This window comes from Onthophagus taurus, chromosome 6 (assembly GCF_036711975.1).
Source record: "Onthophagus taurus isolate NC chromosome 6, IU_Otau_3.0, whole genome shotgun sequence".
Taxonomy (NCBI): Eukaryota; Metazoa; Arthropoda; class Insecta; order Coleoptera; family Scarabaeidae; genus Onthophagus; species Onthophagus taurus.
In genome coordinates, this window is record NC_091971.1 from 3,457,450 (window position 1) to 3,474,628 (window position 17,179).

General features: G+C 33.3%; 1 protein-coding gene across 6 annotated transcripts in view; it reads left to right on the plus strand.

Annotated features, from left to right (window-relative positions):
• LOC111424867 (cordon-bleu protein-like 1) overlaps positions 1 to 17,179 on the plus strand; it is a 52,454-nt gene that overhangs the window by 15,693 nt on the left and 19,582 nt on the right. The window contains exon 2 of one of the 6 annotated variants that reach the window (XM_023058567.2): positions 1,634 to 1,690. The exons of 4 other annotated variants lie outside the window; for them this stretch is intronic. In XM_023058567.2, coding sequence (XP_022914335.2) covers positions 1,677 to 1,690 — 14 coding nt within the window. In that variant the 5' untranslated portion in view covers positions 1,634 to 1,676. Of the gene's footprint in view, positions 1 to 1,633; positions 1,691 to 8,936; positions 9,659 to 17,179 lie in introns of those variants that run through there. One more of the 6 variants, XM_023058569.2, reaches the window with a different exon arrangement.

Genomic DNA, 17,179 nt, shown 5'->3' on the forward strand with positions numbered 1-17,179 from the left:
ATTTCCTTCCCAACTCTTATCTCAATGCTCTTCATTTTCCTTCTGCCTTCCAAAATAACAATCTCTGACTTCTCCTCCGCCATTTCCAGTCCCAAATCTCTCATCTTTTCTGCAATTCTTTGTATGCAATACTTTTTCCCAACCCAAACCAACCGAATCCAACCCAACCTAACTGCCAATATTACCGTGTTTTCTTCAACTGTGACTTATTCTATTCTATTATTTTCTAATTGAGGAATATCATAGGTCGTTTTTTTATGGTAGTCCTTCAGCTTTCATTTAAATAATCAATCTGTGAATAAGGGCTTAAGATTGAGTATCAATCCTTTATGCCAGACTTTGTAAAGTGTCTGGGCTAAGTCAAAAGAGACATCTACTGTAAAATTTTTATATATACTTTGTTAATAACAGTGCTCAACTGTACTTGGATTACTTTTGCACTAACTAAGTACAGAAGTTTCTTTGGTAGTCAATCTTGACACTTTCTTTCTACATGTTTTCCGTTTCATTAAATACTCCCTTCTTTGATATTTTTGCGCCCAAGTATTTAAATGAGCTATGTTTAATGTTTTCTTTGCATATTTCCCAACATTTGTTAATCTGTATCCTTGTTAATACGATTTGTAACAAAACTGTTGCAAAACAAAAATAGTATTGACCCAGATTCTTTGCATAAATAATATCGTAGCACGCAAACGAAGTTGTAGATATGGTGATTATCAAAAATTTATGCGCGGTTTTGTCGCCCGGGGTTCTTGTTCCTAATACATTTGCATAGCGGTATATGAAAGATGCAGTTAACTGCTCCCATCTTTACCCACTAATAATCTATAACGATCTTTTTGTAGTAACAATCTTCTCTGCGTATCCTTTTCTTTCGTTTGGTAATTTCCGCCTTATGAGTTTCACCTGTACGCTCCCCGATTCTCATCGACAATGGCTTAAATGATGGTATCTTCGGAGATTTTTATTAGATCGTATCTCTGCCTTGACCGACATAGTTTGCAGTGAAGAGATAGCCGAAGCGGATAGTATTTGTGGAGACAGGTGCAAGAAATCTTTGCTATGCGTGCGATTTCTTCAGTAGTATAAATGTGGAAAAACGGCGCTGGCAACCTTCGATTTGATGTGATACAACGCAAGGCTGTTTCTGATGGAACGCCGCCGTTGTCGTCGTCGTTGTTGGTGGCGACGTGGGCCGCAGGCTCCGACGACCCTGGTTGAAACACAAGGCCATGAACGTTCGTTCACCGGTTCATGTCTTTTGTCTTCGTTTTAAACACTTTTTTCTTTCGTTGTGGTCCATATTCTCCAAATATCTTTAACAAACGTGATAAACATTAATTTCTTTATTGTATCTGGTTAATATTAATTCACGACAACAAAACTTTAAATCGCATTTAATTTTTTTTGCATACTTGACTCATTTATGACCACATCGTAAACGTGCGTGAGATGTATGTTTTATTAATAAAACCTGTAATCATTCAAATGGGTGACACGGCTAATGGAATAAATTACAATCTTATGCAAAACACATCTCTTCACGTCAAAATGCGCACTCATATCCCAGTGTAATAGATACAGTATTAACTTAAACTCCATTATTAATCCGATTTTTTTTATCTTGCAGGTAAACGTCTTTTCAGAAAATCATCCAACCAAAAAAAAATAGAATGAAACTAAGAAGGTCAGTGATATTAATTTATATTATAACAAAAACGTTAGAAATCAATTGATTACATAATTGAGTTAGTAAATTTCTCTAATGCTAAAAGATTTCAGTTCGATAATCTGGGAAATTGCGTAACAATGGCTTTTTAATGATAGCTATTAAAAATCGCATAAACGCCGATGAGGTATTCGTTGTGTGACGTAATACTCTCCCATTTAGAAGAGAAAGAAGGAAAAAATCGAAAGTCCTCGAATTGCGATGAAATTCGCTCAGGGTCCATCTTTGAAAAATTCTCATCGCGTACTTTACGAGCGCCGGCTTAGATTGAATTAAACATTTCGCCATTCCGAAGACGACTCCGCCACATAATAATTATGCTAGTCGTCGAAGGATAAAGTTTCGCTTTAGGAGTTGCGTTGGGACTCAACAATTCCTTTACGATTCGTATCGGAATTTTTCCGCGAAATATAGGTTTCTGTTGATTTCTCGGTAAAAACTAACCGGGAAATTACAAAATCATTATGGGGGTCGCTAACGTGGACTTCGTCGCGTGCCAAAAGAATGTTGCATACGAAACCGACGTATTGTATAACCAGACCCGTATTATTCTCTTTCGGTTTATTTCCACGGTTGTTGCATTGCATTGTGTTGTGGGTTCTTGCATCTTGAATTGTTTTTAAAACCTGATAAACTCCCAAACATATTTCGAAATCACGTGATTCACAAACTACGCTTATTTTTACCTGGTTGACGTCATCGGAGAGTTTGCAGAATCATTTATATACAATTTACCGTTAACCCCATATTAAAAGTTACCTACTTTTTATTATTAAATTATTAAATAAAGTTTAGGTTAAAAAATAACGTTCAAGGTTAATCAAACTTGTCTCATTTACTTTTTTAAAACTTTTTTACTTATAATAACCTGTTTGGGTCACCTACAAGCAAAATAGATACTTTTATAGTGTATCTAAGCAATTATTAATGATTTTTTTTTGAAAGGTGAATAAAATCAATTAAGTTACAAAGTCCTGTTTGAAACGTGTGGTTTAATAGTTGCAATTTTGAGCGGAATTTACCCTTCAAACAATTTTTTAAAGTCCGTTTTAACTTGTTGCGATCTTAGAAATTGGATCAACCGTTAATGGCCGTTCCTTCGAGACAGGCGAACATGCGTTCTCAACGGCTGTAATTACTGCTTCTGTTCATCAAAGTTCACTGTTGTACACTTAACACATGAAAAGAAAAAGATACTAAAGAAATGGTTAATTAAGAGTACAAGAATAAGAATAAAAATTAAAAGATGAATGTAATTGTACCTAAAATTTTATTATCTAATTTACTTGTAATTGTTGTATTAATAACACGGATTGAAATGTTAGTAATCTTGATTTTCCTGGAAAAAAGTATTTACGTTTAAATTTAGTAGACGATTAGTCTAAACAAATAAGTATAAAAATCGACGAGCACATCAATGATAATACTCATCATAGCAACAAAAAACCTTGAATTATACCAGAAATAAATAAAATAAAAGTTGACTTATGCGGATGATTTGCAGATCGTGGCTAGAGAGGCGGTGGAGATGAAGGAGATGATGAGATCTCTAGAGAGACATTTTAAGACGAAGGGGTTGAAGGTAAACATCGAGAAGACAGAGATCATGAAGTTCTGCAAAGGACGGAGATGAAAGAGGGAGGAATGGAGGTGGCATGGAAGAGAGATAGAGGAAGTGAAAGAGAATACGTATCTGGGATATAAAAAATGAGCGAACAGGGTGATGGGACAGATTTGGGAATGGAGAAAACAAGGATTGCTGGAGAATGTACAAACAAGGTATTGGAGATGGGTGCTAGGGTTGGAGAGGGAGACTTCAGGGTATATAGTGAGGGAGGAAGTTAAGGTGGATCCAGTAAGGGTGAAGGCTGGGAAAAGAGCAGTGAAGTACGAGCAACTGACAGAATAAGAGAGTTAAAGAGAAAATACTGGCAGTTTAGCAAAGAATAATAATAATAATCGAATTTAGAAAATAAGAAATAACACATGCCATAAAACAAATATAATTCACATAAACACTCTTACACTATTATTGATTGTTAGTTAGATTACACATCCTCTGCACCGGGGAGTTGGCTAAAACATTGGATCTGCAATTCCTCAAATAAAACTGATTTGTACTTCGTGTAGCACGCGTAGGCATCGCGAAAATGATCCGCGACAACAACCAACCACAATCCAATTCACCTTGCACTAACTTCTGCAAAAACTTGATGCACTGGTCATCTCTTCTTACGTCTAGTGCAGAAAAATTGTGACGCCGCAGCAGGGATGCGTAATCCATTCCACGATCCGGGTATGATCCGTCCAGGCGTAGAGACAAATATTTGAGAAATCTCCTCTGAATTCTCTCCAATATAAGTCTATGACACACATAATGTGGCGACCAAATTACAGAGCCATATTCCAATTTGGACAATACAAAGGTCGAAAATAGGGTCTTGTACACACCGATATCAGAAAAAGCACGCGAGGTGCGCAAAACGAAACCAAGCATCCTCGCTGCAGAAGATGCAATATTTTCGATGTGAGGTACAAACGACAATTTGCGGTCAAAAGTTACTCCCAGATCCTTGGTTGTAGATAATTTCTCAAGAAGAACACCTTCTATATAATAAGAAGATGGAAGAGGAGACAGCTTGCGTGTAAAACTAACTGCACCGCACTTATTGGCATTAATCTTTAGCTGATAACGGTTACACCATTCCACCAAGACGTCCAAATCCGACTGAAGACTGACAACATCACGGTCCGCAAAAATAGGTCGGAATAGTTTCAGATCATCCGCATAAGCTAGTACGCTTGATGAAAATTTGTCTAGAAGGTCATTCAAGAAGATAACAAATAGTAGGGGGCCTAGATTTGAGCCCTGAGGAACGCCAGACCTAGCCGTAAACTCCATAGACGCATAGCCGTTGTAGTACACATAATTTATACGACCCGATAGGTAAGAGGCAAACAGTTTCATAAACTTAGGAGATAAGCCAAAAGCACTAAGTTTATACAAGAGGACGTCATGATGAATCATGTCGAATGCTTTAGAAAAATCAGTGTATACCACATCTACTTGACCGCCCCTATCCAAAGATTCACAAATTACCTCAGTAACCACCGCGAGGTTGGTAATGGTCGAACGACGCTTGATAAACCCATGCTGATATGGTGACACAAATAACTGAACCTGTGGATAAATCATCTTGTAAATAATCTGTTCAAATACCTTAGCGAAATTGGACAATAACGATATTGGTCGATAATCAGTAATGTTGGTACGTTCGCCATGCTTGAATACAGGAACAATGCGTGAGCGCTTCCAAAGTTTAGGAAACGAGCAAGTGCTTAAGGATAGGTTAATTATTAAATGAAGCGGAACTGCAAAAACTGCACAGCAATCACGAATGAAAAATGCAGGAAGATCATCATCACCAGCAGTAAATTTATTAGGTAACCTTTTTAGGAAATGAAGAACCTCTTCTTCGGTGACATCGGCAACAAATACTGGAGGATACGTAGAGTGTACATCAACCATGTTATAAGCAGAGACACCAGAATATACTCCAGAGAATTGATCTGCAAAAGCATTAACTATTTTTTCAGGATCAGTGTAGGTGGACTTATCACGCATCATTTTTCCAGGAAGTCGAGAGGTCGTTGTTTTCTGTCTTATATAATTCCAAAAGTTACGGGGATCAGAACTAAGCGATTGTTCAGCACTAATAGTAAAGGAAGTATACGCATCAGAGATTTTCTGTTTAGTCAAACATCTCAGTCTTTTATATTCCGCTGAATAGAAAGCACTATTGCTTCTCCTCCACTTCCTCCTATAATACTCTTTCAACTTTAATAGCCGCTTAATTTCTGGGGTGTACCAAATAGGGTATGAGGATCCCCGACTCAATCTCTTAGGAACAAATAAATCCAAAATCTCATACAACTTTTTATAAAAAGCTCGCAAAGCATCATCCGCATTAACCTCCACATTTAGAAAAGACCAATCCGTGTAAAGTAGTTTATCATACATGCCAGGAAAGTTGAAATGGAAATGGAAGAAATGGAAAATGATCTATGTGGAACACAAAAAGGAATCTGAAGGATATTAAGAGCATGTTCCCTCCGTTTTTTTGCCTTTGGTTTTCTGAATAATATGATTATTTTTATAAGATGGAGCTGGTTGTCTATGCTCAACGTTCTTCCTCCGTTTGCTGCAATACCTATCTGGCTCAAAAATGTTAAATTTGGTTTCATCACGTATTTTCATGCAGACTCCAAACGCTTCCACTGATTTTTCTCAGTTATAATTATAAGTTGGCTTTATGCGAAGAGTTTGCCCATTTTTTATTCATTCAATTTTTATCATCTTGCCAACCCAACCCAAGCAACAGCTCTAACCGTTTGTCGCACAGTTTCATCACTGACATGGATTATTATTATTCGACCCAATATTAAGTTTATATCATTTTCAAACTACATACATTTGGTTTGTTATTCTGACAAAAAATCGTAACTCTATGTTTCTAGATTACTTGTTATTGTATTTATGAAAAAGCAGTATCTCCATTTTTCAATGAAGTAAAGAATCGTATCTCTAAAATCTAGAAAGCAGATTTTTAAAGAATACTTGAGTGATCAGAATAATTGGGATATAAAGAGGAGGTTTAATCAAAATCAAAACTATCCAACAACAATATGATGATCACTTGAAAAAAGCAGGAATAAATTAAACTAAAATTAGAACTAAAACTAACACTAGAAACATTCGCGTTTTGCCGTGCATCTTTTAAGAAAAGATCAATGTTAATAGTAATAATCCATTTTACCAGTAAATGTGAATAAGATTTGATTTAATTTGATCTAGACTAGAACCATTTTATTTTTGTAACATTTCGTGTAACGTCGTTTTAAGTTTTAAACTTGCAGCCTTTCTTCCCTTTCTTCGTCTCTATCGGCTTAAGCAGACGACGAGGTCATATAACTTCCTATAAGGTTTATGAGGGATTTTGATACATTTTTGCTCGTAAAGCCTGTATTATTTTCTCCCAGGTTGCTGTGCCGAAAGCGTTTTTCACAACCGCTGTCGATTTCCCTTTTATAAAGCCATACTGCGATTATGACATGGACCCCTTGTCTTGTATTTCTTCCTCTAGTCTTTTTTTAATTATTGATATGTATGTTAAATTGAAGCTTAAAGATTCTAGTTTATGATGTGATATAAAAACAATAAGATAATATTATTGAAATTTCCAAGAAAAGCTTATTAAAGACAAAATTGTCAAATTTATAAATCAAAGAAAATACTAAATTTTCACAAAATCATATCTACTATGTTTTTAAGAATCGTGATATGATATGTATGTTAAATTGAAGCTTAAAGATTCTAATTTATGATTTGATGTAAAAATTATAAGATAATATTATTGAAATTTCGAGGAAATAATTATTAAAGAAGAAACTGTCAAATTTATAAATCAAAGAAAATACTAAATTTTCAAAAAATCATATCTACTGTATTTTTAAGAATCATGATATGATATGTATGTTAAATTGAAGCTTAAAGATTCTAGTTTATGATGTGATATAAAAATTATAAGATAATATTATTGAAATTTCCAAGAAAAGCTTATTAAAGAAGAAACTGTCAAATTCATGAATCAAAGAAAATAGTAAATTTTCAAAAAATCATATCTACTGTATTTTTAAGAATCATGATATGATATGTATGTTAAATTGAAGCTTAAAGATTCTAGTTTATGATGTGATATAAAAATTATAAGATAATATTATTGAAATTTCCAAGAAAAGCTTATTAAAGAAGAAACTGTCAAATTCATGAATCAAAGAAAATAGTAAATTTTCAAAAAATCATATCTACTGTATTTTTAAGAATCATGATATGATATGTATGTTAAATTGAAGCTTAAAGATTCTAGTTTATGATGTGATATAAAAATTATAAGATAATATTATTGAAATTTCCAAGAAAAGCTTATTAAAGAAGAAACTGTCAAATTCATGAATCAAAGAAAATAGTAAATTTTCAAAAAATCATATCTACTGTATTTTTAAGAATCATGATATGATATGTATGTTAAATTGAAGCTTAAAGATTCTAGTTTATGATGTGATATAAAAATTATAAGATAATATTATTGAAATTTCCAAGAAAAGCTTATTAAAGAAGAAACTGTCAAATTCATAAATCAAAGAAAATAGTAAATTTTCAATTTTCTCCGTATAATTTACCGTACCTATTAAGGAGGCATAAAGGTCGATACTTATTTGCACCTGAACTCTTCTCAATTAGCACCAATCTTCCAATTTTTCAGTTTTTTGGAAACTCATTTGCCAATATCATTTCGTTAAACATTTCTTTAATTTTCCCTACCCTTTCCTTACTGATTGATTCCAGTTCAATTGTATTCTTCAATTTCCGCCTCTTTACATTTCTCTTCTTTATTTTCTATAAGTTCTCACTCAAAGGTCCTGTTTTCCCCTATGGTTTTTTTAACCAACCCAACCCAACCCAAGATAGTCAGCGAGACTTTGATTAATGTCTGTAGTAGACGTAAGTGGTTGTCTCCTTAATTTTTCAGATAATAACAGCTTTATCACCAGGATAAAGTTTTATAGGCCTTCCTGGTCGTTGTATCAATTGAAGCGTGTCTTTGCAACATCCTGTGAGGTTATATGAAGTCAAAAATGTTAAGCTGCGGACAGACATAGTGGAAACAAAGATGCTGCGTGCCAATGAGATGGCGATTTTGGGAGCAATCACTGGAAACACAGTATTAAATCAAACAAGAAGCAAGAAAATTTGAGATGATTTGATTACCTGAGGTTGCAAACCAGTATCAAAAGCCCACCAGAGCAAAGAGGACGTTTTAAAAAAGAGGAAAAGATGGCTGTCACAAAAAATTTAGGCAGAATTTGTAGAATAAGTTTCTATAGCGTCAAAGAAGAAGATGGACAAAGCCTTCACCACTAAGTTTACACTGAATTGCAGTTGAACACTGAGGAAATGGATGTTTAACATATAGTACCAATCATGTTTATAAAAATTCCTGTGAGATGTCAAAAGAAAACTTTCTTTACACTTCAATTTTATTATCACATTAACTAATTGCCGAGAAATAGTGTTAAAAACTAATTTAGCATAAAAGAAAAAATTTCTCTACTACTAAACTTTATTATCACATTTATTTATAATTATTATTGTAACAATCATTTAACCTTGAAATGATCTTTCCCTTAAAAAAAAACAGGTTATATTTAATCTGTTATTAAGTTGTTTTTAGGATAAAAAAGAAAACCTTTTTCAACTATAATCGTTATGCTGTTAAAGTAATAAAAACTTTTGACCTTGACACGACCTTATCTTTAACTAAAGTACTAAAATCATCTTAATACATAAAACGGACTAATTCAATTAATTAAAGATCGATTACTTTTTGGGTTGTTTATGTTTATACTTATGACCTTCAACATCGTTGTCGCGAAGACGTTTTAAAAATGAACGAAATGAAGAGGTCGGGGAAACCGTCATCACTCGTGTATGTATGTAGAGAGCGTCGTCGATCTACGTTCATTCGTGCTATCCGAACAGTCACAGGTGCGCGGTTTCGACGCCTGGTCGACTGACGACCAAGAACTACGACGACGACGACGACGACGTCGTCCATCCATACATAAATCACGAGTACAACCGTCGTCCTCGATCGCCTTGCCGCGCGATATTAGATTAGATTATTAACTAAACGTTCCGTCCTGATCCAGTTAGTATCGAACCGTCTTTATACCAACTTATCTGTGTGTATGGAAAAAGAAAAAACGTGTAAAGTGAACAAAAAAAAACAAATTTATAAGTTTCATGTTAATTTTGAGTGTTTCAATTGGATTATATCTACGTAATTAATTGCTTTTTCATCAAGTGTAAGTAACTTTTTACTAGGAATTTTTGTTGTTGAATAATTTTCTAATCTAAACCGCTAATTGTATTAACCCGATATTTGTTTCGCCGAACGATTAAGAATTAAAGTAGAACATTTTAACTTTTTAAAGTTGTAGCTTTTGGGTGAATATGTAATTTAAACTGGATGAAGCGAACGTGATTTCATGGATATTTATAAATAAACACGACGTCGTTTGAGCTTATTATCTACCCGTAAAATCGATTGGGACAATAAGTAATTGATAAGATTCTTATGGCATTTTTGCGGTATCGAGGGATTTTGCGCGAAAACGTCATCCGCTTTGTAATCGATATCTATATCTTAATCTACGTTTAAAAGTTTGCACTGTAGTATTCTTAGAATGCATTCATTTCTTATTAATAACGATATCCAATCCAATTATGTCAATTATTATGATCAAAAAATTTTTAATTTATCAATTATCAAGTTATCTCTACGTCTACAATAATAAAGTCTGTTATTTTTGGTGGTCTCAAGTTACTTATGTATTCTTGCTATACAAAACTTAAGATTACGTTAAAATTTTTATACACACTACATGTCAGGATTATGTTTAAGAAAATGTTTGTAGCAAATTTCAAAACATTACAAATGAAGAAAGGATTCGCTACAACGACTCTAATATAGTTCGTTTTTTTTCTATAATACTTGTCAATGTAAATTATTTAGGGTTTCTGTTGGTATTATCTAGGACCCTTATAAAATTTATGTTGTTTTCCTGATTTTTAGTAACATTTTCAGTAACTAAATAGTTGAGGTTAAAATACTAATACATTTTTAGATAAATACGATTTTAACGAAGTACAGGCTGGTTCAAATTCGATGTCCGAATAGGCTAACTCGGAAACTATAAGAGTTAGAAAAAAAGTAGCTTCCATGTCATGATCTCGTTTTTCGAGAAACTGCTAATGCCGAAAACCTCATAGCGCTATCGTCTTTTGTTTTTCCGCTAGAGTCCAAAATTGAAAATATCGTAAAACCAGCAAGTGCAATTATCTTCGTTATTATTCTAGGTGGAGTATTATAACTACGACATTATATGGACACTTTTTTACAGAGAATTTCATGACATAGTCAAAAAAAATTTTTCGGTTTTAGATTTTGAGATATCATGAGAATTTTCGTTTTTTTAAATGGAAACAACCACTGATTATTCGCTTATTAAATTAGTTATTTTTTTCGGATTACAAAAATATAGGGTTCGACAGGTCTATTTCTTATTGTTTTAGAATAAAGCTAAAAATAAACTTTTTTTATAGAATTTCCATCTAGTGTCGTCGAGGAAATTAAATTTACAGTTTCCTGTAAGTTACGGGGCGGTAGGTAAAATCTAAAAAGTTAACAATTAAATACGAAGATAACTTCTGGTATTTAAAAACAAATAATTTTTTAATATGTAACATTCTAACATGTCAAACTTTTAAAAATTTTCGTAATTGATCTTAAAAACAGGATTTTTAAAGTGACACTTCAGAAAATTTTTGAATACAAACAGATGTTGCTATGTTTATTTGAATTAAAAAAAACATGAGCGCCATCTATCGATAATTTATTAGGTCATTTAAAAATAATATTAAATCGTAATAAAGAATGTGAAATAATGTCAATCTATTCCAACTTTTGTGTAAAACATATATAAATTAAACAGTTCAACAAATATATTTGTTTCAAATATCAGAAATATGTTTTTTTAATTTTTAGTTATAGAACCGTAATTTACAGGAAACTGTAAATTTAATTTCTTCGACGACACTAAAAGAAAAGTTTATTTTTAGTTTTATTCTAAAACAATAAGAAATAGACCTGTCAAACCCTATATTTTTGTAATCAGAAAAAAATAACGAATTTATTAAGCGAATAATCAGTGGTTGTTTCCATTTAAAAAAACGAAAATTGTGATAATATCTCAAAATCTAAAACCGACAAAATTTTTTTGACTACGTCATCAAATTCTCTGTAAAAAAGTGTCCATATAATGTCTTAGTTATAATACTCCACCTATAATAATAACCAAGATAATTACATTTACGGGTTTTACGATATTTTCAATTTTGGCCTCTAGCGGAAAAACAAAAGACGATAGCGCCATGAGGTTTTCGGCATTAGCAGTTTCTCGAAAAATGAGATCATGACATGTCAGCTACTTTTCTTCTAACTCTTATAGTTTTCGAGTTAGCCTATTCGGACATCGAATTTGAACCACCCTGTACATATTTGTTGTGAAAACGTGCTACAAAGTAATTAATAGAATAAAATACCTTTTCTAGGTAAATAAATGGCAAATAAACACCCCACAACACTTTTTATTCACCTTTTCTTTTTGAATAACGAAAGCTCAAACGTCAATGTGACATATTTACTTCAAAACATGATAAAACAAAACTCCGAAGAAAAAAAATGAACTATAGATGATAATAATCAAATAGTAACTACTCCAGACGATGTATATGATCAAATTTCAAGCCCTAATAGCTAAACTTCATCTTCGACTTTGGCAATATTGTCAATATTATATTCCTCATTCAAAGAGCTTTCTTGTACCACTAATATCAAAAACAAATCAAACAAACTTTTAAAATCGATTGGCAAAACTGTTTGATGGCAAAAGAAGCATGTGTAATACAATCCATAACAGGTTCGCTTAGTTACATGACGTCGGATGAGGCCCCTCGGAGTTGGTTTGAGTCTCATTCATGTGTTGTACTAGAGCAACATGGTTGAGTTTGCAGAATATCTTTCTGTATTGCAAAACTCGGGATAATTGAAGAGCTGCTTGTCATCAAGGTCGTTATCTACAACGGTGCTCCAAGAAGACGTGGCACTCACGTTGAAGAAAACCCGTCAACGAGTTTTCGTTGACGAGATATTGCTCCCAACATCGTCTGGAATATTCTGCATGAACAACAACTACATCCATATCAATTACTGGTTTCTTATTACTTATTTTCAAACGGCTGTATGAATTCCAACTCAACATATTATCTATTCAGTCTCCTCTGCAAGTCGTAGAAGTTTCTAAGGAGATTTTTTCCCATTGTCTCTAAGAATTCGATTCAAAAATTACTAAAGAGCTGTGTTTTGCCAATTGGGCAATATTCCGAAGAAGAACAAGAAGCGTGGAATAGATGCAATAAATCATACATCCGATCTGGCAAATAGCTCATAACTTCTGATCAAAGAAATGAATCATGCAATAGCAATCATATTATCGGTGTGATGTTACATATTGCGCAGAACGGTTCAGAATTATGAAAAAGTCATGTATGTTTTTATGCTTTTATTGATGAATAATTTAAAACTCGGCCTGACGCGTTTCGGCGATCTACGCCATCTTCGGAGGCTTTCGTCCTTTTTGGTTATGTCAACATAAAATATAAGTCACTCTTTCCATCAATTCAATCAATAGGCTTACTGTAGTAATCGATTTAAATATCAACAAATGATAGTTTGGATTAATAATTTTATCAACAATTATTTAGTCCTACTCGAGAGTGAACAAATTTGGGAAGAGGCGTGCTTGGTGCTTAGTGGTCTTGGTTCAGAATTGTTCGAAACTACAGAACTCTTGAACCAAAATCGATATCAACTGGTGTACTTCTTTGTATCAAGCAGCACATTTCCCAATCGCAATCTCAAATGTTTTGGACAAATTGACTTAGCATTCTAAACATTTAAAAACAACATAGAAAAATAAATTTTTGCTCACACACACATTTTATTGTCCGCAATGCAGCATTACATTCATATTTTTTAACAATAACGTAATAATTATTAATCGTAAACTCAAGGTAACGTAGATAATGACACAATAAAACGCATCTTCTCGTATTAGAATAGTTATTTTAATGAGGTCGTCCATATTCGAACTTAAATGAAATAAGCGCATCCTCGACTATTAAATTACCACGTCGCTCGCAAATAATTGTTTACGCGCTATTGTAAATTGTAACCCATTCGTTAGTCGCCTTGAGAATAAAACAAATATAGCCCCGTTTTGCAAGTTGTCGATAAACAAATAACCGTGCATCAAACAATACCGGGTGTTACGTAACGTTGAGGTCAACGCGTAACATTGAATGAATCTCGGTGCAGCATCGTTTTTTTGCACAAATCTATTTAAGAATCTCTATTGCAAAAAGAAACGCTTATTCATCCCAAAGTTTTTTTTTGAATTAAACAATACAAAAGAGTAGTGCCATTGTTGATTGTTTCGTTTTACTACTTTCGTTTTCCGTTCATTTAGTTAAATCTTCCCACATCAAGTCAAGTATTTTTCGCCTATAAAGAAGCAGAAGTTGAAAAAAAGGTTTTTATCCCGACACTTTCTAACTGAATTCTTCGCCATCTTCGTCGCTTGCATTGTTAGGAACGAAAGAATGCCACCGCAATGGATACAAAATGTGCAATCGCTTGGTTTTTGGAGAGAGAGGTCGTTATCATGATATAAATCACATAAAATCATCGTAAATTTCTCTAAAGGTATTTTGAAAGAGATCAGAAAGTATCGATTTGCGGTCGTTATTTTATTCCTTATCAGTTTTTGATATTATCCGATAAAAAACATAGACAAGTCAAGGAAATTGTGTGAACCTGTAAATTTAACCACTTCTAATTAAAACGAAATTGATTCTTACCATTTTATATCGTTCTTTTATTACTTTCGAAGATTATTTCATTAAAGAAAGCTATTGTTTTTGAGCATTAAGAAATTAATTATTTGTGTTGAGATAGGTGACAATATCGCGCTTTATTCAATTGTGGATAAATATAAGAAGCAAAGCAAAACGTTTTAGAGATCGCGTAACGGGTTCGCATCCGGATCTATATAATTTATTTGTTTGGGCTCGATGAGAAAAACGGGTTCTGCTACATCACTCGCGGGCAGTGCAAAGAGGTTAGGATAATTTACGACCGTTTCGCCTGTTCTGGTCGACTGCTGGTCTATGTAATGTGTCGTTTTTTTTTTTCGTCAATCTACGTTAATTAAATGAACATAACGGGGACTTTGAATCAAACAGATTTTTGAATGATCGTTTCTAACAATATTCCCGTTAAAATCTAACAGAGATTTTAGATAATTTAAAATCTTATTTGCCAGATTTAGTTATTCCAAAACAAGACATTCCAAACTATCAGTATTTTCGTTAATGTTATCGTCGTATTTGACCTGTCAATGTTTTTCGAAATTGCAAGATTGCAAATTTCATGGAAGACTTAAAGTTGTGGTAAGAAATTAGCATGGACCAAATAGATGGTGCACCAAGTTAGGCAGAACAGATGCTTCTTGAAATTGCAAGACTGCAAGTCATGAAGTTAGTGAAACAATGATTTTGGGTTTCTAAAATCCATAGAAAAGTTTGTTACTACCCGTTCAAAATAAGAATTCTGCTGGAACTACTACAAAAAGATATCGAAGAAAAGGATCGAAGGATCAAGGTTGGTTTAGGAATCATAAAGGAAGTATACAGCAAGTTGCGCATCTCATTAGCATATTAGAACTTGTCCAAAAGAGATATTAGATGTTGAAAAAGCTTGAGACTCCGTCTGGCAAAAATAATCGCAGCCAATCTGGAGGGATAACTTAATAAGAACTATTAAGTACCTCTTCTGCTACTATGCAAAAAATTCTCATCAATTCCTTCTCTCCAGCTAGTCCTTATTCTTCCTATGTCTCTATGACAGTGCAGTTTCTACTTTAGGATCTGTTTCGATGAGTCTAATGTGTCGTTGGAATCTGTGAGAAGAACAAATGTTGAGGATGTCATTGTCTATTAGCTTTAACGATAATTCATAGGCGTTAGAATTTGCAAATTCGTTTTCATTGTGAAACAAGATCATCCAATGAATAATCATTTGAATAATAATTGTAAGGAAAGTGGAGCAGATTGATGAAGAATTTAAAAAGATAGATATCTCGCGCGAGATGTAATTTTTGCAAAATCGTATGTGTTTAAAGATTTAATAAAGTTCTTTGTGAAAAATTGAGGTTATTGTTACTAAAAGTGTTAAAAAATCTTGTCTCTAAGCTTGGATGAATGCACTCTGTATATAAAGAGTGGTTCTCATTGAAGAAAAAGTTTTGGTGTTTTATCAGCTGTAAAAATATTTGGATACTAAAAAGTGGTACCGAATTCTCTCGAATAAATATTTGTATAACTTTCAAGGTGATTATACATGATTGTTATAAATTCGTTATTCCATCGCATAACTTTAGTCGATTCCCAGGTGAATGAGGTTGTCTGACATCGTCGTCTTCAGCGCTTGACCTACAAGGCCGCTTTCTAGAGGAGCCTCGGGCGTATACTCAATGATAACTCCACCTTTCTCTTGGTTTTCGTACCGATCGAGTTATCCGGAGAGACTATTTATAATTCTAATAATCCGCGAGAATTCGTCCTAGATAAGGACACACGATTCCTTTATATATAGCAAATAATCACGAAATCGCTGTCGTTTCCGTCTCGATTTGAGAAAGCTAATACTTTACCCTCCCCGTCAAACGACAATGACGACTAAAAAGGAATTATTTTCGTAGTATCCAAACCCATAACAGTAGGTCTTCGCGTTACGCCAGACTGAGTCTGGTTTTGTAAAAGTATTGTTTAAGCCAAGCCCATCTTTGCGGTAACGAGAGAAATTTTCCATTGTATTACAACGATTGCGTACATTTTTTGTGTATTTTTTTAGAGATCAACGATTATCTTCTCTATATCCAATTAAAGTTGGAATATCTTTTTGTATTAACATATTTCACGGTTGAGTTAATCTTCAATATGATTTAAAGAAGAAAGCTAAAGTTGTGAAGCTGTTAGTCATATCTGTGAAGTGACAGAAATCGAGTTTAAAATAGAAATTACCACCTTGTGAGCATTAATTGTTTCTAGGTTAGCGCAATTTAATTTATCTTCTCGATGCGATCAGGGGGAAAAGTACATTTCGCCGTCTCGCGACAAACTTTCCCATCTGTTTATTTTCTGGGTTAATATTCAGTATAAAGAGCGAAAGACTTTTCCGTTTACACTTAAAAAAAAAACAACAAAATATTCACGTTTTTACTAAATCTGATTGAACTCATTTCGTCGAAGTTATGCAAGGACGATGTCTATGTTTTCACTAAAAAAATAAATAACGTCGCATTCTTATCTATACACTCGAATACCAATTCAATGACGTTTAACACCGTAAGAATGCATTTTCTTATCTGTATGTTTCAAAACTGGTTTTTTTATTATATTTTGACCTACTCTATCAACAATATACTCAAAAAAAGTCAACAATCTTTACGAAGCTTTTAACATTTTTTCAAGTCTACTCAACTAATTATTTCTTATCAGAAAATAACGTTTTCGTGTTGATAAAAGGTAATAAGTATCAAACAAGCAATCTATGGATTTATTGAGAATTGAAATTTTTTTTTAATTATCATTCATCGCAAAATCAAAACCAATGCATAATCTGTCATATTAAGCAAACTAACGTA